The 22,731-nt window shown below is 39.3% G+C and overlaps 1 protein-coding gene across 1 annotated transcript; it reads right to left on the bottom strand.

Annotated features, from left to right (window-relative positions):
* Positions 1 to 4,397: 4,397 nt before the first annotated feature.
* On the bottom strand, positions 4,398 to 21,081 carry LOC124066032 (rho-related GTP-binding protein RhoQ). The gene is made up of 5 exons (XM_046402087.1): positions 20,530 to 21,081; positions 20,140 to 20,198; positions 11,656 to 11,820; positions 9,593 to 9,688; positions 4,398 to 7,612 (listed from the first exon to the last, which is right to left on the bottom strand). Exons 1-5 carry the CDS (start codon positions 20,669 to 20,671, stop codon positions 7,451 to 7,453), a joined length of 624 nt encoding a protein of 207 aa, XP_046258043.1. The 5' UTR covers positions 20,672 to 21,081; the 3' UTR covers positions 4,398 to 7,450.
* Between the last annotated feature and the right edge of the window lie 1,650 nt (positions 21,082 to 22,731).

The raw sequence follows: 22,731 nt of genomic DNA, 5'->3' as shown, positions 1-22,731 counted from the left end.
TAATTAAAAATGTTCTTGCTTGTAGTATTGTGTCTGCAGAGAACCATCAACTGAATCTGCTGCTCCCTGTTTGTTTGTGTGTGTTTTATTTCTGTCAGGGACAATATCCAGTGATATAGGGCCATGTATCACAACAAATAGCTATGTGCTTTCATTTTACAGAATCAGCTCTGCTCTCAGCATATCTCAGAAACAGCAAAGGACTCAGAATACATTATATCAACCAAAGATACAGAACCAAGCAGACACTTAACACTGAAATGAACAAGGCAAGAGATGCTATCACCATATAGGGTAATAAGAAACTAGGGAAAGAGGAAGCTGGGGTTGAAAAAATAGACATGCTAAACACGAACAGCATAAAGGATGTGTGAGCCAGCACTGTGATATTCACAAAGCCACGTTATTGTCTTGTCTTGAAACTGAAATTGACTAGTCACTATACCAGTAAACTAATACTGATGACATACAGCCAAGGCTTCAGCTTTGTGCACATCATCTTGATCACCATGATGCAGTCTGCTCTGTTTGAAGATGTGACACTTCTTATGGAGACAAATGTGAAATAAATGTTAAGTGCAACATATTAAAATCAGTATGTGTCTTTCCAGTGTTTATGTCATTGTCATATAAGATGGTAGCATGATTCCTTTTGAGTCACATGTTGCCACTGACAGACAGTGCTGTAAAGAAGTGCTGGTGTAAACACTTAGTTGAGACTAATGACTTTCATTTGCTTGCAAAACAAAAGTTGATTATATAACGTTACACGGTGACATGTTTCTAGTACTGTTTTCCTGCTTCTATCAATGAGGACAAGCTAGATATTCCGAACTCCTCTCAGTATAATGCAGTACAATTCATCAAAAGCATAAACTACAACCTATTCTACAAAATTAAATCAACTCCTCTCTTAAACAGTTTCAGAAAAAGCTGAACTTTACAACCATCATGAATGTAGGAGCTATTGAAGAAATGTTGGATTAGACAGCGTTAGTTTAAGTGTGCCTAATAAAATAGGCAGAGTCTTTGTGACAAGTCCTAAACCTCTTCATAAAATCCTTGTCTAAGATTTAGATAAGGTCATTGTGCTTACAGCTGGATTCAACTCAGAAAGTTTATATGCTATCATGTGTTATTTATTAACTAATATAGTTATGATGAACTGTGTTCATACATCGCACACACCCCCTGCAGTGTTCATAAGAAATACGTTTTTTTTTTTGTTACAGTTCTTCCTCATCTTACAGGATTACATTTAATAAAGTCACTACGAAACAGCTTCTTCCTTACAGTACATACCAAAAATGGACAGCAGTTAAAGATTATACTGTAAGTTATAAATATTTTTCATACAGACAGGATTTACATTTTAGAGGCTGCAGCTTGTGTGCAAAAACAGATTCTGTTGCACCATGCATGCAACATTTGCTGCAATTTGAATTGTGATTCAATTAGACAGGCTGCAGAGGGCTCAGCTCATTTACTGCTGAAAACTTAAGGTGGGGGGAGGGGTGTTCATTGCCCTTTAAACAAAAGGGATTCTCTTGATGAGCTCACTCTTGATGAGGGACCATCTGAGTATATCATGCAGCATCATTTATTGAAAGTAACAACAGCCAGGGTGGGGTTTCATTACACCACAAAGATGAACGCAAATGGGCCCATGTTCAGTAAGTTGAGCAGGTGGAGTCTAGACATGGTGAGCCGTGCAAAGAGAAGAAAAGGAAGGAGCTTCAAAGGAAGCTGTCGATTCAGCCAAGTTGTTTTGCATAGTGAAAGCTTATAGTACCATACTGAGCGAGTCCGAGAAAACACAGTGCATGATGGTCTTTTGCGCACACCTTACCACACAGCCAAAGCCACGCAGTTCTTCATAAAGGGCTACCAGGACACAGGACACAAGGTGAGTGTGCATGGAGGATAACTATTTCAAAGTGGCTAACATTTTGTCTTAATGCTGTAAATCTTTGCAATTATTATATTATATTAGAACCAGCATGAACTGAAGACCTGTTGTCCTTGTTTACTAGGGGACACACATGGTTTTTATCATTACTGTCTCCATTAAGACATAACATTTCACAGGTTGTCTTGAGTGATGCAGTCTTTAATGAGAACCATGATGAGGTGGTAGTTGTTTCCTGTTTCCCTTCTTTGGCAACATAATTTAAATACAGAGCTATTCTGAGTTCTGAAAGATTCATTATTCATTTGATTTCTTTCTAGACTCTAGAGTCTTATGTTTATTTGTGTCAGGCTCACATTGGATATTTTCCAAACAAGAAAGTAGTTCATCCGAGCAAGCTTGCCAGGTTAGTGTTGACAGTAGTTGAATAGGTTAGTTCAGTCTGCCTGACTCATTGGTCCTTTATCTGACTGAGGTCTGTGCAAGTTAGAATCTATGGCCACGACTATAACATTATAATATGAGCAGCACTGAGCTGTGTATTGATTATCCATGATGCTGTCCATGGTGCTGAAGTAGCAGACTGATTTCCTCTCTTTCCCGCCCTTTTGTCAGTTTCACCTTGGATCAATAATACACTCTCAAAGTGTGGCATTGTGGCCAACTCTGTATAGTAGTGTCACCTTCACGGTCAAAGTGATAAGTAGCAATGCGTAGTCACAAAGGAGCAAGAGCATCATAGAGAAACACTGCTGTCTGTAGAATTCCTGTAATATTCCTACCTCTGTGTCTAAATATTTAAGGAAAGACATGACTGCACAGTAGTTTTACTATTGTGTTTACCGACTGCCACTCACCAAAAACAAAACAAAGAAACAAACAAAAACTATTTTATTTTTCATACTATTCCAGAACTGTTGAGATCTTCAGCAGGAGGTTTCAGTCTTTTTCCTGTCTTACATTCAGTGTGTCTTTTTTCTCCACGGTTCAGGAGCGTCTAACCAAACAGACAGCAAAAGCCATCCAGGAGGCGTTTGAACCTGCTGGAGTGGCAGTGTTGATTGAGGCAGTGTGTGTGTTGACTCGTCATCTTATCTCAAATAGACTCAAGATGTATTTACAAAAAATCCCCTGGAACTGTGTCTCAGTGTTGCCTACATTACACCTGAGCTGTGTCAAGTGTCATGCTGGGAAGGTTCCAAAAAGATCCAAAGACCCAAGAGGAGTTTCTTTCTCTGACACTGGGGAAATGAGAAGTTTAGATCTCAGCAAATACTTCTATGGAGGGAAATGTCCACTTTTTTGAAAAATGGATCCAAAACCCTTGGGTCCTCTTCTGTGTTTTTCAGTGGAATGCTTTTTCATATGTCTCCATTTGGGGATGGTTGCAGACTTCAGCTCATACCTTTTTGTTGCTTTTTAGCTCTGTTAAACAGATAAAATATTACATACAAGGAATTAGTGAAAAGAAATAACTGGAACATAAAATCTGTTAATATACTGTAATGTCTAAAACATTCCTCATGTACATTTCACAGTGTAAATGTGTAGAGTTTTTTCTTAACATTAACAAGCATTTTCTTAAAATTAAAGGTAATTATTAATAGTAATAATATAATATAAAATAATAATTAATAATAATTAATTATTAATCTAAATATGTTTATTTCATAATGTTATCTTATACGAACAATTTTATTCTATACTGTACTTTATATGATGCCATTTGAGATATTTATTCACACGTAGCCAAAATGTATAGCTTCTGACTAAAATAGGAACTTGTGTCATACATGACACTAAATATGACTATAAGTAGTCATTAATTGTGGAGCATCTTTAACAAAATCAAGCTGCTCTATCATTAAAATCAATCTTATTAGGCATATGTTAAAATATGCCTAATAGTATATAATATGCCTAAGACAATACATCCACAAGAATAGCAAAAAAAACAAAACAAAACAAAACAAAACAAAACAAAAAATAAAGCAAAAATAAAGCTGGCAGTACTTAAATTGTATTGCCCATCCCTAATCCAACTTACTTACTCCTGACTTAGTTTCTGTTGACTCCAGGAGTAAGTGAGTATCCAGTGGTTGAAGCACCTCTCAGAAAGGAGACTACAGACACATGAAGCAGAGTAACAGAGCACTGTGTGTGTAAATGTGCTCTCAAATATCTGAGTAAAAATATTCCAAACAAGAAAGCAGTCAGCAAGTGGTGCTCATGTTGCAGAGATGAAGACACCTCACTCGTGCTCAGAAACCAAGCTCATCAAAGCACACATAAATGAACATACAGGGCTTGTGTGTATTCATTTACACACTCCTCACAGTTTCATTCTGTTGACCTGCTTATCAAGTCAACCCACTGATGTCTGACCCAGAATGAACATGAACGCCCTTGGTTCTGGGAAAGTTAATTTCACAAATGCGTTGCACAGCACATCTGACGCTCTCCAAGTTAAACCCTCCAAGCCAGCGTATTAACACAGTAAACACATTTATTGAGAAGAGAGGAGCATCAATGGAAAAATGCATTGGTGGCTGCGGCACTTAGGTCCTAGATCCTGAGGGTGGACCTTCACACAACGTAAGCGAGCGAGACTGTCCGAGAGAGAGTGCTGTTCACACTGCAATCCACTCCGCTGCTCAAAAAGAACGTTTATACAACGCAGGCTGGGACAGAGAGGAGCACCATTTACATTAAAGCTTTAATTAATCATCATAACTGAATGAACAGAAAATTAACTGAAACCATTTAGCAAAAGTTGGCACCTTTGAGTAACATCTTTTTTGGAAAAGCAAAGTGAGAAAAAGCCAATAACAAATGCATAAATACAAGAACAAATTATATATTTGATGTTTGGCCTGCAAGAAAAGCTCATTCACAACCTCAAGTTATTACCCACAGTGTTAAAGATGTGTTGGCTTGGAAAGTTTGTTGCATACAGTTGTTTTCAGGGCTCATAAATATTTGAACTATTCTCTAAATCCTGGTAAACTTCACATATTATCTCAGTTTAAATTCAGATGTTGTTCAATGTGGCTTTATTACACGAATCAATGAATTCCTATTGGTTAACCTGTTTCTATTTTTTTCTTTCCATCGTTGGTGGGCAAACTGATGTTGGTTCCACACATTATATAACTTATATATAACTTATATAACTTCACAGATGTCATGTGAGACTTAACTCTGAATATAGTAATTTTTAATTATAAGATTTTAAACTCTGTTAAAGAATGGACTTCTGGCACCAGTTGCACCAGTTGTTCATAAATTCTGCTAGCTAGTTTCAGATGAGTGGTTGATGATGATTCACTCAATCAGGTTGCACTGTCAAAACCTAAGGAATGTCATAACTAGTGAAGACTAGTGTAATTTAACTATAATTTGCACAAAAAATAATGATTTCATATAAACTTTGAATCTAATATTACCTAAGCTCAATGTCAAGGGTCACATTTTCGAGTTTTCTTTTTTTTATCACGTTCAGCAAATGAAAGAACTTGAGTGTGATTTATTAGAGGACACAGGATAATTAATTTGAAATGCATTAGTTTCATGTATAATGCTTGAATAATAAACATTTTTTTTATTATTGTTTATTATTATAAGCTTATTTTATTTAAGCTTCCTAAAGACAGAAGGTTTATGTCTGAAAGTTTGTATTAACTTTAATTAGACTTAAGTATTTAATTTATTCACAGACTCAACATGATAGAATGCATTAATGTCATTGATAATATAATAAATCCAGATGGAAATTGTACATGTGGTTAAAATAATGTCAGTGTTTGGGGCATTTTTGAGGGGAACAAACATCTGTGTAAAATCAAACACAACTGCCAAAATAAGTTTTATGGAACCAAGTGATAGCTTAACATTCTGTAATTTTGGATATAATGTGTTGTTTTTTTCTAATTCCTCACAGTTTAAGATTACATAATGATTAACATTATGAAATGTCAGGTCAAATACCTCTTTTACTTTTCACTTGAAACTAATGTTATGTTTGTCAGTTGGTCGGTCAGTTAAGTGGTTCACTATGCAAGAGCTACATCTGGTTGTTACACGATGTAAATATTACAAATTATACAACTAATCTCAACACAAGAACTAGTTTCTGTGGCGAGCCACTTTAAATTAGCATTGTGTAACTCTCCACTTGGAAACACTAATCCAAGTTTGACTTCCGAACAGCTGGTGCAAACAGTTACAAACTCCTTCTTGTAGCCTTTAAGTCAGCGTCTTCCTCGTATTTCACGAAAAGCTGATATTCGTAAATATTTTCAAGACTTGATGGATTATGATTGTGCGTGGTAAAATGGTGTGCTATGCTCATACTTGTGCCTGATGGAACAGTGTGCATGTTCTGTGCTTCAATCAGCCTTTTTCTGGGAGAGGGACAGTGTTTAAAAGCAGGGGAATGTGCTTTGCTGTGCTGGGGAAATGAAGCGGCGCTGACTGTGCTTCATGTTGTGCATTAGATGTACAGTACTGGGTCACCTTAGCCACCCGATTTGATGAAAGTCTGCATTTGATTCTTTGGACGTTGGATATGAATGAGTTTCATTTCTAAAATGAGATCCCTTCTTCTCTCTTCTAAACCTTCTTGAAGGTGATAAAAGGATAACACATTATTGCAGGATAACAAAACTGAAACATAAAAGTAAGCAGTGGACAAAATAATATCTGCGCAGACTACGTCATCTCTATTTTAGAGATATAAAATCATAAACTCTGGATAATATATATTTTAAAAATGGATAATAGACCTCTTCAGTTCAGGATGAAGACCTCTCAGCCCCGGTCCTTTTTACACTATGTTTTGGCATGCCATTGTATAAAATAATGGAGTTTTTATAAGGCAAAGCAAGACTCCAAAACTTTAAAAGAATCCAGTCCCAGGTCCAAACTGTGTTGACTGAACAGCATTTCACTCATTTGTGTCATCTCCTCAAATGACAAACAGTTGTAGACACACTTTGCAGTCTTTAAAGGAGTCTTCATAGCACAGGCTTTAAATAATAAAAAAAAAAACTGGGCCCACATGTCCAGAAATGTAACCTGGTCACTGTCACAGTGTCACTGAAGTCAGCCTCTCATTCATCAGCTGCAGGCTTTCTCTCCTGATTTGAGCATCTGCTTTTATGCTGAGAGATTCAGAAATCGATAATTTAGCTTTCAAAACCATGGAAATAATTTGTTTTTTTCTCTATGACAGCTTACAACAGTTTTGTATGGGAAAAAATTAATATAAACGGTTAAAAAAGAAGGTACTTTTGAGGCAAAACATCTTTTTGAAGAAGCGACTGACTTGGGTTTTATGCTACTTTGGTAGTAAACTGCATCGTCGACTTGTGTTGGACAGCAGGAGAGAATTATGGCCTTTCAAGAGCCCTAAGGGTTCAAAGCAGCTCTTGTTTTGTCCTTCTCAGTCCCTTTTTTGTGCATTTTTTTTTGTCTTGTCTTTTGCCCACAGTCCAGTTTTGGTTTAGGGTTTGTTGCTGAATGATGCCCAGGTTTTACGTATCACGTGATCAGACAGCAGTTGATGCAGCGGGGTCCCAATCTTCTCTTGAGAGCTCCTTTCTTTTTCTTGGGAGCCAAAATTGCAATGATGGCCTCGTCAAACACTGTCTTCAGGCCCTTCTGGGTCAAAGCTGAACATTCCACATAGCAACATGCACCAATCTGATGAGAAGAAGAGAAAGGACTGACCATCAATCAAAAAATGACAATACAATATGTCAACTAACACTCTTTATAGTCCAAGTCAGACTGTAGGTAAACTGTCTTTCTTGCTGTCTGTTATATGAGAAAATCAATATTTTTGTCATTTCTTTACAGTAAATATGAGGTGGGACCCTGCAGTCAATTAGCTAAGCTTAGGATAAAGACTGGAAAAGAGGGGGAAGACCTATTCTGGCTCTGTCTAAAGGTAACAAAATCCACCTGTCAACATCTTTAAAGCTCAGTTATTAACACAATGTACCTCATTCGTTCAAGCCATACAAACACTGAAGTGTAAAAATGTCTTTTCTCTTTAATGCAGGGTTATGTGTGCTGGACTATTTCTTGTGAGGGAGCAACTGTCAGGGTATAGGAAGTCATTGGTGCCTAGAAATATAACCCCCCACACATAACCCCACCATATTACTTTACAATCAAAGAATACAATACACTGCTTCACCACTGAGGAAATGCAGCATCACTGCTGGCTGGGAGTACTCAGTGTGTGTCTGTAACCTAATGCTATGATGGTATACGGCCACAAGTGTAATAACATATCCTTAGCTTTGGCTATGGTTGATATTATGGGGTAACTTTAGCTAATATGAGGATGATCATTGCTTTTACAGAGCCGTCTCAACCACAGAAAAACTAGCCGTTCTTAATGTGTTGTACTTGAATTACCTTTTGTGTATCTGCAACCAATAGGAAATGAGCATATGCGTGCCTATATCCGCTTTCAGACATGCATGTCATTATGCAAGCATGATGGCAATTTTATACGGTAATCTCATGTCTCAAATAATTGCCTGTAATAAGTGTATAACATCTCTGTAGAACCATTATGAACATTTACAGGATGGACACCTATATCAGAATGACGTGACCTTTGGCTAAATGGCTGCTAGAACTACCTTCAGAACCTGGTCTGTGTATTTATTAGCTTTCTGAGCTGTCCCTCGTGGAAAGATTGACCACCAGCATAGACTGCATACCCTCAATGCGAACATTTCCTTTGTTTAACAGGGACCTACAAACAGTCTTCAATACAGTGTCCTCTGACAAGAACGGCTAGACTCAACAATGTTGTATCTTTTGCCTATATCACGTCCTTATATAACCAAGTTATGTCATATTTTGGTTGTTGTGCCTGTCATGTGTTTGTCCTTATGTTCAAGTTACAGGAAACACATTTTGCTCTTTTTGTACTACAAAGAACCAAAACAAAAATGTACTATCATTACTAATATTGTCTATAATGATGTTACTTTATTTTATTGTATATTTTCATACAAAATGTAATGTAATAATGTTTATATTTTGAACTACATGGATATGAAATACAGGCACAACTTTAGAAAAACAACTTTTAACTTTTTGAGGAATACGCCTTTATGGGCTACTGCCTGCAGCTTGACTTAGTTTAGGTTACTGCAACAACAGAATTAAAAGTACCGTAATAATGTCCAAGATAAAATACTGCTCATATTGAAGTAAACAGTTGCGATTTGATTTATTTTCAAAGATCTTGAGATTATCATATGTGTACCCTGTGGCCATGTATAATAAAATGTCATGACTCCCACAAATCTTCAGTCCTATTTAACATTGTATGTCACCAAAAGTGCATGGCTGTCAGCTCTTGCAGTTTACAGACCACATTTGGTATTTATGTCCATCAGCCTCAAACTCCTCTGGAAATCCCAGAATCCCAGTTAACCCAGAATGTATTCCTCGCTTCATTTCAAGGCAAGGAATGTACAGACATCTGATTCTAAAAAAAAAGAATTCTTACAGAGACATTCCTGGGTCAAATCGACAAACAGGGATCTAACTGGACCTGACAGCTAACTCTCACATCACTGAAAGTGAAAATGTAAGCTTCCACTCTTTCACCAGCCACATATCACTTCACCTCTTTGTTTTGACCAATATACAAACCTCCTTTGCTAGTTTCTGTCCTTGCTCAGTGGCAATGGGTTTCTCCTTCATGTCATTCAGTTTGGCAATGGTCTTGGGGTCATCACGAAGGTCAATCTGAAAGAGATAAGGAACACTTCAGCTCAGCTGAGTACAATTACAACATTACAACGATAATATGAAATACTAGTATGAGATAGTTTTTTACTGACTTTTCTGATTTGTGAAGATCAAATCAGGTATTACTGCACTTGTCTCCATTCTATCCAAAGCTAAACTGTATAACTGTTTTCTCATTTTGAAACAAAGCCCCGTTGGCTCACACTTCCTGCTCTTGTGCAAAACGATTTCACAGCCAACCACAAGGTTCCTCTTCTTTTATTCATTGCAATGCTGAGCACACACAACTCATCCCCATCTCAGTAATAACCAGTTATGAAATGCATCCACCTGCCCAATTTCACTGAGAGCAACCTTCATTAACCCTTTTCTTGATTGGTGTGATTTGTGGCAGCGTGGACCACTGTTATGAAGCTGTGTACGTATCAGCATCCAGCCAAAGAGCAGCAAGTGAGTTATGACAAGAACTGATAAAAGGGTAGTAAACATCAGCTGACACAAGATAAATCAGACACCCACTCCATCCTCCTCATCACTGCTGGGCCCTGGCTGCACTGGCATTTGGTTGCCAGGGAACAAAGACCAAAAATCAGCCACAAGTCAGTGCTCATTTTAAAGAAGTCATATGGTATTGACAGTGAGCTTTAAGGCTTAAGAAATAAGCTACTACTTAGGATTGTAGTCATCTCTTAACATCTGCATGAGTTTAATGATGAGTCTGAAGATCACAAGACATTAACCCAGCTTTAGTATCTTTTCATAAGTTAATTGCTGGACATGCTAACCCCATATAAGGTAGATTAGCCTGAGATGCTGGGCCACGTAGGTTCCAAATGTTTTTATTAAATAAATTAACCCTTCTTTTCCAAAACTAAGAGCTCTATTTCTAATTTAAAGCTGCATCAGCTGACCTAAATTGTTTTAAATCAACAATGAAAACCATGACTGCATAAAAAGCATTGCTCATAGACATGAAGAGGAAAAAAAAACATCTGTTAATGCTTGTTTAAGTATTACTTAGCTACCAACATAGTACATTATTATTACGATTACTGGCATTACTACTATTGATATACTATTAATTGCTATTACAGACTAATGGAGTTGTGGACAGTTGACTGTGTAGACATACACAGCACACAAACGTAGCAGATGCTGAGAATCCATCATGGTCTACATGCAGTGTTTTCTAGTGAAACTGCGGAACATCATTATTCTTCTCACAGCTATAATAACCAAACCAATACATATATAAAGCAAATAAAAGAAGAGAATCTAGTCTCAAATGTACAGTTTGTGAACTATTACAGACTTGAAAATCAAACCACCACCTGCTGGTGTTACCTGACAGATTTTTATGTAACAGGTCTCACGTTAGATTTAATTAGTTTCTTTTGTGCTAGTTTTCTTCATTCAGTTTTGTGAATATTTGAACAAGTTTGTAGTTTTTATGACAGAATAAAACCATACCAAACCACATCTCTCGGTGGGACAGCTGTTCATCGCTGTTTACTGTCAAATGGGCCTGTTTCAGAGGTGGCACATGATGCTTTTAGATGTAACAGCTCTGGCTCATTTCCATTTCTTTATATTTGTACATGAATTTAACAGATGACATCCTAACACCCTGTTTCTAATTCAAACCAAAGCCACAAACACTATGTGCTTTGTTGGCCACTGTGGGTTCTTGAGGTTAGATTCACATTGCAGCTGAAAATGTGCGACATGGTTTCTCAACATTAATAGCAAACTTAGCAAACCGAAGTCTAATTGTTATCTCTTACAATTTGGATGCAAAATTTGAGCTTGAAATCTAATGTTCATTTTATATCGACATGTTGCAAACAAAAAAATATCAGACTTGACAGAGTGTGATAATATTCCAGAATATCCAGGCATATTATATATATAGTTGGAGCTAAACATAAATGCCTGTGGTGTGACCAGAGCCTAAGAGCACTAACCTGGGTCCCAATGAGCAGGTAGGGGACACTGGGTGCATACTCCTGCAACTCCGGCACCCATTCTTCTCGCACATTCTGGAAACTGGCAGGGTTAACCACCGAGAAGCAGATGAGGAAGACATCAGTCATTGGATAAGACAAAGGCCTGAGGCGGTCGTAATCCTCCTAAAAGAAGATGGGACAGTATTGGTTAACATTTGGGATCAGGGGAGGATAAGAGGCCAGAAGGTGTGTGTGTGTGTGTGTGTGTGTGTGTGGGCATTGGGAGGGTGTTAAGGGAACCAATGAGCAGACATGATTTACTTCTGTTTACTACTGTTTCTTAATATATGAGAAATTATACTCATGAATTATTAAAGTATGTAATAGATAAGCTTTACTAACTTAACACTGTGCTAAGTTAGTTCCTTGGTTCTTTTATGCACATCATGTTGATTATCAAGGCAGGAATGATACAGATATACAAAAAAAATCTAGTTATTAAGAGGAAGATATGCAAAGAAGATGAAGATCATCTTCACATGAGAGTTGCTGTTTTTGCCCTCCCTTTCTAACAGAGACAATTCAGGAATATTTTACATTTGAAGTCCTTCAATGCAATGATGAGCAACACCAGACACATTGCCAGCTCAGATATCTGTGAGGCTTAAACAGCTAATTCACAGAAGTTAACTGTCCTTTGTGCATCAGATCAAGACCTCTCTTGTCCTCACCAAATATAAACCCTTCTGACAGAGTGTGTGGCTTGCATACATGTGTATTCATGACCCACATCGGGATGATTTTCTGCTGCTAACTTCAAGACACAGGAGATCATAATGTTGTACATGAATGTTCCAAAAGAGCATGTTTACTGAGCATGTTCATGTTTTTGGTGAACTGTGAATCAAACATAACCATTTGCAACTATGGAACATTAGCTTTCATAACAATAGTTAATATGTACTCTGTTTTACAGCACCCAACATGCCAGCATGGCTCTGAAGCCAGTTCATTCAAATATTGTATGAGGTTTCATGATTATGATGAGATGTTACCATTTCAACAACAACTCTGAGTGAAGATATTAACCAGAAATTCAGAGTGAACCCACTTTTCCAGGCACCACTACATCACTGTGCTTTCTGTCGTAAAAAATAAGTACGAATATCAGCGACATCGGCAACAAATTTAAAAATGACACATCAAGTGAATGATAACAAAAAATCATTAACAAACAGTAAGACCATGAGCCAAGAGCTGCAATGTTCCTACACCCAAATTCACAGATTTCTGAGAATTTTTATAAAAAACTGGTTGTAGATCTACAGCGTAGATCTGCAGTCTTTGAGTAAGGTTGAAAAGCCACTGTTTATCAGATCAGTTACTGCTTTGCAGCCGTACAGTCTTCACTGAGAAATGAATGTGAACTAGGCCATTTTAATCTGTTTGAACTGAACTTTGAGCTAGCTCTTGAGAAGTGTGAACTTGGACAACACTGGGCAATCAAATGGATCTGGAAATGGAATTAGGTATGACTCAACCAGACCAACACGGACCAAATGAACCAATCTCACTCTCCTGTCTATGAAATTTATTCTCCACATCTCTGAAATGTATGCATTGTCCCACTGTGCCAAAGAGAGTTGCATTGGGACAACTGAGCACTGGCATGACAGTCTTTCATTCTGATGCTTTCAGCAAAGTCCCTCTCTCTGCCAAATACACACAGCACAGCCAAACACAATCACACTTCTATATCTCCAAGTCCCTCTCACACAAATGCATTAAGGGAAATGGTTATGCAAATGAGCTGAATGTCAGAGGATACTCCAAACAGCAGTAGATCAGCCAGGCAAGTGTGTCATCTTTTGTTGTCTGTGTAATGAATTTAAGATATACTGACTTTATATTAAATTGGGGGTGATGATGAAACAGCTACAAATCTTCACGCCTCTGCTCATATTGTAGACGACACTACACTTCTACGCTTCACTATAATTCAAAAATGTATGATTTGTGTGTTGTCTTACTTCCAAATGACCACAGTATTTCACAGGTTTTCACAGACCTGACTTGCTGGACATTCAAATCACTCTCCTTGGCTGTTCTTCCATGGCATCACTTCTTAGATGATGGGAGGTGACTGAGTGTTTTGACAATCACAATAATTTAAGTAACTGACAGCTTACCTGACACTTTCTAGATGTGATAAATCAGTAATGAATGCAAACCACCTGGTGCTTCATGCAAGCTGAGACATATGTTAAATATAATTCACCACCACTCTGAGACATGCCTTATTTTTGTTGTATTTTTAGTTTGAAAGACCAACATAAAGTCCTACTGTCTAAAATTATCTGACACATAGGGCATATGATATGGATAAAATTAGAAAGGGGTAATATGACCATATTGTGAAACAATATAAATTTACCAACCATCACAGATTTGGTCACACTATCTGTCTGTCTGTCTATCTATTTAATATTTTTGGGGTGCTGGCCATTAAGGGTACTACGGGTTCGAATGAAAGAGTAAGACTGCTTTACAGAATTTTCATTCCTGATTTTTGTGTCAATGTGATGAAGTATCATGATCTATTTAATCCACAGGTTTAGGTAAAAATAGACATTCTGATCCAGCTATTCTATCCATTAACAATTACTCAACTGAATTTCCAGTGCATTGTTTAAGACAATATAAATGTATTATTTTGTGATACATGTGTTGACAATAAGAAAAAAATGTACATATACCCTATTGAGGATTTTATCTGCCAGCCAAATTTTATACCAATGGTATAAATTAAAATGTTAATAAATATGATCACGTATATTTCCTGAAAATTCAACTGAAACATTTTAGCTGAGTATGCTAGCAGAGTGGTTGACACTTTTGGTCTTTATAACATTCCCATAAGCTGCAGCATTAGCATGCTAATATGCTATTGACTATGAACATGTTAAGCATTATACTATACAATATATTATATTAAATGTATGATACTTGGTAAACATCAGCATGTTAGCATTGTTCTTGTGAGCATGTCAGCATGCTGACATTAGCATTTTGCTTAAAGCTCTGCTTTACATGAGTAGTCTATAATTTTGAAGGGAGAAAACTCAAAGTACTCGAAAAAGCTATGTGAGTTTTTAGTTAGTCTGCTGTTTCAAGAATGAAACTTTAATGCTCATCACAAGTTTTTATATGTGAAATAACTACATAGGAACATTTGTATAGGACTAATTGAGCAAATTCAATATCTGAAAAAAACAAACAAACAAACAAAAAAAAACAGTCCTATAAGTCCAATACTGCCAGAGCCGTCAGAAGCATGAAGCGATAGCTGCATCAGTAAAGCAAAATCACAATAATGTAGTTCCCATTCCTATCTGATACTAACATCATTCAGCTCATCTATGGAAAAACATGTAACAGCACACACTTCTTTTGCATTCACATAATTTTGTGCTTTCTTCTGCCCCCATAGATAAAGTATATCTGTCACAAGGGATCAAGCACACTGTGTGTGTTTATGTGTCTCTGTGTGCTTGTGACCTTTGCCTGCACAAGTGAATCCTCCGATCCCCCCAGTGTGCCACAGACATAAAGGAACACACTGTAAGCCACTCAGCAGTTTACAGTAAACAGGCCCCGAGCTTCTCTGAGACCCTCTCTGCCTCTAACACTCTTTCCACTGTTCAACCCTGACACATTACCAAAGACAGTATGCCCACTAGCCTCTCAGTGTATATAGACACAGACAGTGTACACTCCCACGTAACTCCATAGTTTCATCCTAAGTTTCATCCGGAAATGTTTATGCTGCTGTCAAGGTGCTTTGGATAAAAGTTTCCACCAGAAGTTTGTCATACACTTTTATTAGTTCAGTTCCACAGTTCATGAGTACATCGCTGAATCGTTACATAACCAAGGTGGAGTGTACAGTAAATATTATGATCAGTGGAAAGGGAGGAAAGGAATGACAGAAAAAAGAAAACAAGAGTGGCTTAGTGTGATCTATTAATGCCAACTTCTCTCCATACATGTCCATACATTTCCATCAGGGCAAGACTCAACATCTTCATTTGGCCAGTGTGGAGGTTTGCTGTGTGACTGTGCTCTGTTGACTCAGTGACATATGAGTGCTATGATATCAGTGAGTCATTCCCTCCCCCATCGCCCCACTCCTTCCATCGCTCTCTCTTTTCTATCTTTCTGCTTTTCTACTCATATTGCCTCCTTAGGGTTCTATAAACTGGCTGTGTCAACAGAGTCAGAGATGCCTGCTCTAACATGGCCGCCGGGTGGGAGCGCAAGCCCAGACACAGACGCTTCTATTCACAAAGTTCTGTCTCTGATCTGTAAATCTGCACATTTTGCAGAAATGGATTTAACCTCAGGAACTGCAATTTATGCTCGTTTCTGTTTTCCCACTCTTTTAATGGTGATTAATGATTATTAATTATGGCTTGAGTGCTCATGTACTTTGTCTGTTCATGCCTGTATGATGAGAACATCCAGCTAAACTCCATTCAAAAATCTGACAGTTTAATGTTGCCTTTAATGGCAGTTAATAGTAGTGGCACATAGTAACATAGTAAAGCATAAATTAAGTGCAAATCATTTGAAGAATCTCTTTTTATGCACATCCTTTGAACACCAACTCACCTTTTTCTTATAATATTACACAGTCAAAACTCACAAATAATTTTGAGAAATATGGGGAATATCAGAGAAACAGTCTCATGATGTCGTATTGACTCTGGAAGTCATTTAGCTTCAGCTTTTAAAGAATTAGGCTGATATTATTCTATATTTGTTTTGATCCTCCAAAGTATTGTCTGTGTATCTAAAGCCTGATATATCTTACTCTTCTGTGCAATAGAGCTCATTGGTTTCCCAAACCTATTAAAAACATATCAGAGAGCCACTTGCATTCACTCATTACATGAACACACACACTGTAGTTTATTTTGACTCTCTGAGCATCACATATATGGTCCTGATACCAGAAATGCTAACTAGAGCCACAAATGTGTCTGCAACTAGAAATAGTAGACAAACACACTAATGAACCATTTACATTTCTAAAAATTGGTCAATATATGTATTAGTAACTACTTTTCTAAGATACAGTCCATCTCTTCTGAGCCTGCCAACTTTATGGAAGTGAAATATTAAATCACTGTAGTGCCCTTTTAATTGTCATCTAATCACTTATCCTGACCCAAACCACAAATGAGCTGCATGCCCATATTGACAACCCTCACACTTTCTGTGCATTATTATTGTTGTATGCACCCATCAGGTACAGATCTCCAATCAGACTACATACAACACAAATTTTTTCTATTTATTTGGTACATATTAGAACAGGTTTGCAATAACCTCAAAATAAATGCCACAATGTGAACTTGAACCTTTGCGCACCCTGAGGGTCTGGAGCCCTGGGGTATATTCCCATTTTGAATTACTGTTTGTAATTTGGTATTCCACCTTGGACTCTACAAAGACGTGTGACAACATGCCCTATTTTATTTAATTGTCAAGAAATTTATTGATAAATAAGTAAAAGTTATTGACAAATAAAAATAGTTGTTACCTTGAAACGAGTGGAGGTTCTCTCTCTGCAGGAGAATAGTAAGTAGTAAGGCTACCCTAAAGAGTAAAATCTCAAGCTGAAAGTATGTACAATACTGAGACATGTCTATAGTATTCCTGCTGAGTGGTGCCAGGCTCCCAGCTGGGAAAAAACATTTCCAGTCTCTCCCGTCTCTCTTCTCACCCTCACCTTCATCCCCACCTGCCACCCTCCCACCCCTGCTGGTACGTCTGAGGGTCACTGGGCCACTGTGGGTTGCTGAGTCAAAAAAGAGTCATCAGACTGTACCAATCAGTAAGGACAGAGGGGGTCATAATGGGTGAAGTGAAGTGGTAAAAGTAATTACAGGATGTGCAGTTGAGTGTGAGCACAATTGAAGGGCTGAGCAAATGAGGAACCATCCAACAACAAAGTGGGGGTTAATAGAGCAGCAGGACACGGGTCCTACAGGGTCACAGTTGCTGAGTTCCTCTCCCTAAAGCATTTCCTTGGGTACCACAGCACTTAGCATCCACTTCCTGTTTCCTCCTGCTCCTCCTCGTACAGTGATGCTAGTGCAGAAGCAGCAGCAGTAGAATGAATGAATAAGTAAAGACTTCTCCCCTCTGTTCCCTCGTCACATTCAGCATAACAGACTTCACAGACCTTCCATATGGAATATTTGAATAGGCAGTGGCTGGGGGAGTGACGTGGCAGCGTGCAGACAATAGCAGGCAGGGAGGCAGTATCAACAGCACACAGAGCGCAGTGGCACTCAGCTCAAAGCCGAGCCGTGATTATGAGGCCCTGACATGTCACACCAATGAGACAGCAAAGAATCGTTTCCAACGAGGGCACGACAGCTTGTATTTGCAATGCTGCTGATACCCCTGTGGAACAGCAAAGCATTGTGGGGGCCCCAGCCATGGAAGGAATATAAATATTACTGGGAGCTTGAAGCTAATCGAACATGTGTAGCACAGGCCAGAGGTGGAGAAGATGAAGGGGGAGTTTTAAATTAGAGAGTGAGAGAGAGAAAGGGAAAAGAAAATGAAACTGAGAGGACTGAATTTATCCACTTTCTGAGCACTTCCTCCCCCATTCCTCAGTCTATTTGCCCCCCCCCCCCATCTGTCTCTCTCTGTTCCTCTTTCTGTCTTCCTTGCACTCTCTCTCTCTGTCTCTCTCTTTGGGGCGCCATGTCTTTGATCAGATGCTGAAGCTATAAACATTACCAGCTGGCCTTGTGCTCCACATAAAGAGGTCAGCAGAGTTGGAGGGTGGTGGGGCATGTGTGTGTGTGCTGGGGTGGGGGGAGTTCGCGTTTTGAAGAGCAGTAACTCTACTCTCAGTGGCCAGCAGCACCCACAGCAGACATCTGGGAGAACTTCTCCATTTCAGAGACACTCTGAATCAGCTGAAAACAAATTCTCCTCTGACTGACGCACCCTATCAAACGCACCAGAATGGACAATACGGTTGTGTTCCTCTTTTTACAACCAAATAGTAACACTTATACCATCTGTTTTCTTGAGGAAAAAAAGATATAACACAGGCACAGGTAGCTGTTTGAGTGGGAAGGAGGGAGGGAGGCTGTGACTTTCTATTCCTGGACTTTTGCATTTAGCATTCATGAATGAGGAGAACAGAGAAATGGATAACTATCCCCCAGTCGACCTTTCTGTGCTAAGTTTTTGTCTTTGCAATGAACGGATCACATTTCAGGTTGTGACTCATTCTGACCTCACACAGTTAAATCCGGCCCTGAGGAAAGCGTTAACTGTTCAACATTTGACATGTGTACAGTTTTAGGTTGCCGGAAAGACAGAGGTTGAAGGTCTTGGGGTAGAAAATGGATGGACAACACTTGCAGTGTGTCTGAAGGAGTGAAGCCCTGTGGAGTTTCTTGTAAACAAACCAAAGTTGTGTTTGTATTCAGTGTTGCATACTGCAGCGAGCACCGCGTACTGCTGCCAACTGTCAAAATGAGCTTCGACGGCGAACACATGCACGACGTAAACAAATCTGGGACCCCCTTGTCAAAACATCGCTTTTACTGATCAAAAACTTCACAGAGTCCCTTTAATATTTCTGCTTTTAACATTAAAATAGCAGGATTAATATGCCCTCTAAAATGTAAGTATTAATGATTTAGTGTCCAATCTATGGCTGCAAGCAACATTTATTTTCATGGTCAATTAATCTTCAAGATTTTTCAACAACAGTTCATCGATTCTCCACACTGTTGCAGATTAATTTGTGTCACTTCAACTAACTGATTTCTTGAATCAACATTTCAGCTAAAGTCTAATAATCTATCATACAGAGCTCTTAAACTTTAGTGTGTAAGTTCTATTGACAAATAACACAGGGCTTCTCCCATATCTTATACTGGAGCCCTAAATGAGCCTGCACGTGTCTGTCATGTGTGTGTTCACTTTATGTGTGTGTTTACACTGGCTCTTCTGCTGAGTGGAAACATTATTTTGTGTGTGTGTGTATTTGTAGGCCAGTGAATTTTGCATTTTCAGTACAGTTTTAACTCTTACCCACTGAATGGCACATTGTAAAGAAAAAAGCACCAGCATTAGGCAGCCCTATTAACAAACCTGTGACATCACTACTGGACATAGGAGCCCTGTTCTCCACATAATAGAACTATTGAAACCCCTTCACTACCATCGCTGTCCATGGCACACCACACTCTGGCAGTAAACCCATGTGCGAAAGCCATCACCTGTTGCAGCTTAGTGTCTGGCCTGAATATGAAGCCTGTGGGTGTGTTGGAGGCATCAGTTGGATAATTATTGGTCCCAGGAGCACAGGGGGGGACCGAGATAGAGAGAGAGAGAGAGAGTGAGAGAGAGAGTGTCCTTGACATGCTTGGCACCTGACCAGAGGTAAAAAATAAACTGTACCTGGCCAGCTGTGTCATACAGTCCCAACAAGTACTGCTTTCCACCGACGTTGACACTCACTGCAAGAAAATGACAAAGAGCAGTTGAGAGGAGGAGGGAGAGAGGGTGAGGGTGGGGAGGGGGGAGCAGCAAGGGAGGGGTGTGTGTGTGTGTGTGGAGGGGGGGGGGTGCAGAGTCCCCAACCCCTCTCTGCTATGAAGAAGGCAAACAAGTGGTTTTGATTATAGCAACAGATGCATGCAGTTGGAGAAAGAGTGTCAGAGGAAACAGAGAATTCTCTCAGACTGCATTCACTCTTTCACAAAACACACACCAGCAGCACTTCAGCATGTCCGGATGTTATTATCAGACGCTCGTGACAGGCAGAATTATAAAGAAATGTATTCCTACCTGCATAATGATCAAAGACTGTGGGCACATACTCCTCTGGAAAGGCGTCATTGGCATAGCTCATCAGAAGACACGTTTTGCCCACTGCACCGTCTCCGACCACGACGCATTTTAACATGATAGTACCGGTTCCGTTTGCCATGATCCCGACCTCACCAACATCATCACCGGCCCCCCGACGCCCTGTTGTCCTGACCTCCTCCTCCTTCTAGCGCTGCTGCTGCTGCTGCTGCTGGGCGGTGATCCCCGCGCGGCGGGCATCACCAGCGTCGGAGGCGAACTGCGCGGCGCACCGAGTCGGGCTGCATCTTTCACTCCCTCCTCCCCACCACCGGTCACGGTACTCTCAAAATTGGCCGTGAAGGAGTTTCCTTTCCAAAAATGCCAAAGTGAACAGGAACTCTAGAGTCTTATTAGATCCTACACTGGTTCTCCAGTGTAAGACCGTCTTCTCCTTGAAAAGTAGCGCCGCTGCCACTCCGCGCTGCTGCCTCTCTGTCGTGCTCGCTCCCCGGCCAGCCCCACGCCTCTGCTGCTCTCGCTGCCTGGCGCACTGTGCTGCTGGTGGACAAGGTGGGTGCGCTTGCTGGAGAGGCGGAGCTTGGGTTTGAAACCAAGGGGCTCCGGATAAAGTACACTCCGCCTGGTGGGGATGTGTGGCCCAAGGACTGTATCTATATCTATATATACATATATGTATGTAGATATATCTTTCTATATATATATACCATAGGGTTCTGCAGGACTATTGGCTGATAGTGTAGGCTAGACACATTGTGTCCATATAGAAATATCCTAAGAACATTATTGTGGTGTCATGTTAAACATGGCAGTAACACCATCTTAACCCACTGTAAATAGGCTATCAGTAAGTCCCTAAATAAAGACAAGAGTGAGATTATATTGATTTCACTTTGGCCAGACATGCATCTGCCCCACCATGCAGTCTATAATATCCTGTAAGAACATACCACCTGTTTGTTTAGATACTGAACTGCTGTAACTTAAGCTTAACAATTCAGTCAGAAAGATTTAGGTTCTAAACCTAAGAGGGTCTCTGTCTGCTTTTCACACAACTTTGTTGCTGAGGAGATGAATAGATCCACCCATATTGTGCTACTGTGAGGGTGTTGGTGTGTGTGCAGGATGGATGGAATATGTGAGATGGGATCGGGGAGCTGCAGATGGAGACGCCACAGGAGGAGGTATGTGTTTGTGAAAGAAGGAGGGGAGATACAGACATTTGACCTCTGTGGTGCAGTTGGCCAGGTGTGGGCTGTCTCCTTGAATTAGTGCACTAATAACCATCTAAATAAAGCACATCTCTCTCTACCAGAGGAGAGATATGAGCATGCACACACCCTGGAAAGTCAGCGAACAAATTATTACATTTTACTGGGATGGTAAGGATGCAGGGATAAACCTACAGCTAATGTGCCAAGTATTTTAAACAAATAAACGTAACAATAAATCAACCTCAAAACGGTCCGGGAGGTCGCATGACTCCAGCACTCATTAATATGTCTGTTTTAAAGAGTTTGGCTTGTTTAGATTATATTTGATCAATTTGGTGTCTTGGTCACAGTGCATGTTCCTGTCCTGTTAGCTTTTGTTATGTCTGTTTGATATTAATGCAAGGAGTAATTTCTATTTTGTTACAATTTTATGACTCAACGACTTTTATGACTCTGACTCAGACAGCATTGAGATCGTACAGTTGCAGAAGTCACACAAATATATCAGCAACGCAGCTTGTATTATTGCACACATTTCACTGAAATACAAACTAGAAATCAACTGAGTCACAGTTGAGAGGAAACTGAGCTTCTTCTCACAACTGAGAGCAGCTTCTGTGGAAAAAAGGGAAGCAGTAACAGTAAATAAGAGCATATCAAAAAAGTAAATTAACAATAATTGCCAATAAAATATGATAACAATTGAAAGCCGATATTTGAAAAGTAATAAAACTGTGAGTACTATTAAGACATATTTTTAACATTGGTGTGCTAAATGTGATTGATGTTAACTATTAAATTAAAATTTCAGCATAGTCACCAAATAATATTCTTGGTTCTCATTTTTCACCCTTTCTTTTCTGGTTTCCCTCTCCCTCTATAGGCTGATATCTTGGCTGATGGTCCCTAGATGTCTGTGAGCCGTCCAATCAGCTGCAGGGGGCGGGGCCGAGGATTCTCCTGCTAT

This window comes from Scatophagus argus, chromosome 10 (assembly GCF_020382885.2).
Source record: "Scatophagus argus isolate fScaArg1 chromosome 10, fScaArg1.pri, whole genome shotgun sequence".
NCBI lineage: Eukaryota > Metazoa > Chordata > Actinopteri > Scatophagidae > Scatophagus > Scatophagus argus.
This window is presented reverse-complemented; position numbering and strand designations above follow the sequence as displayed.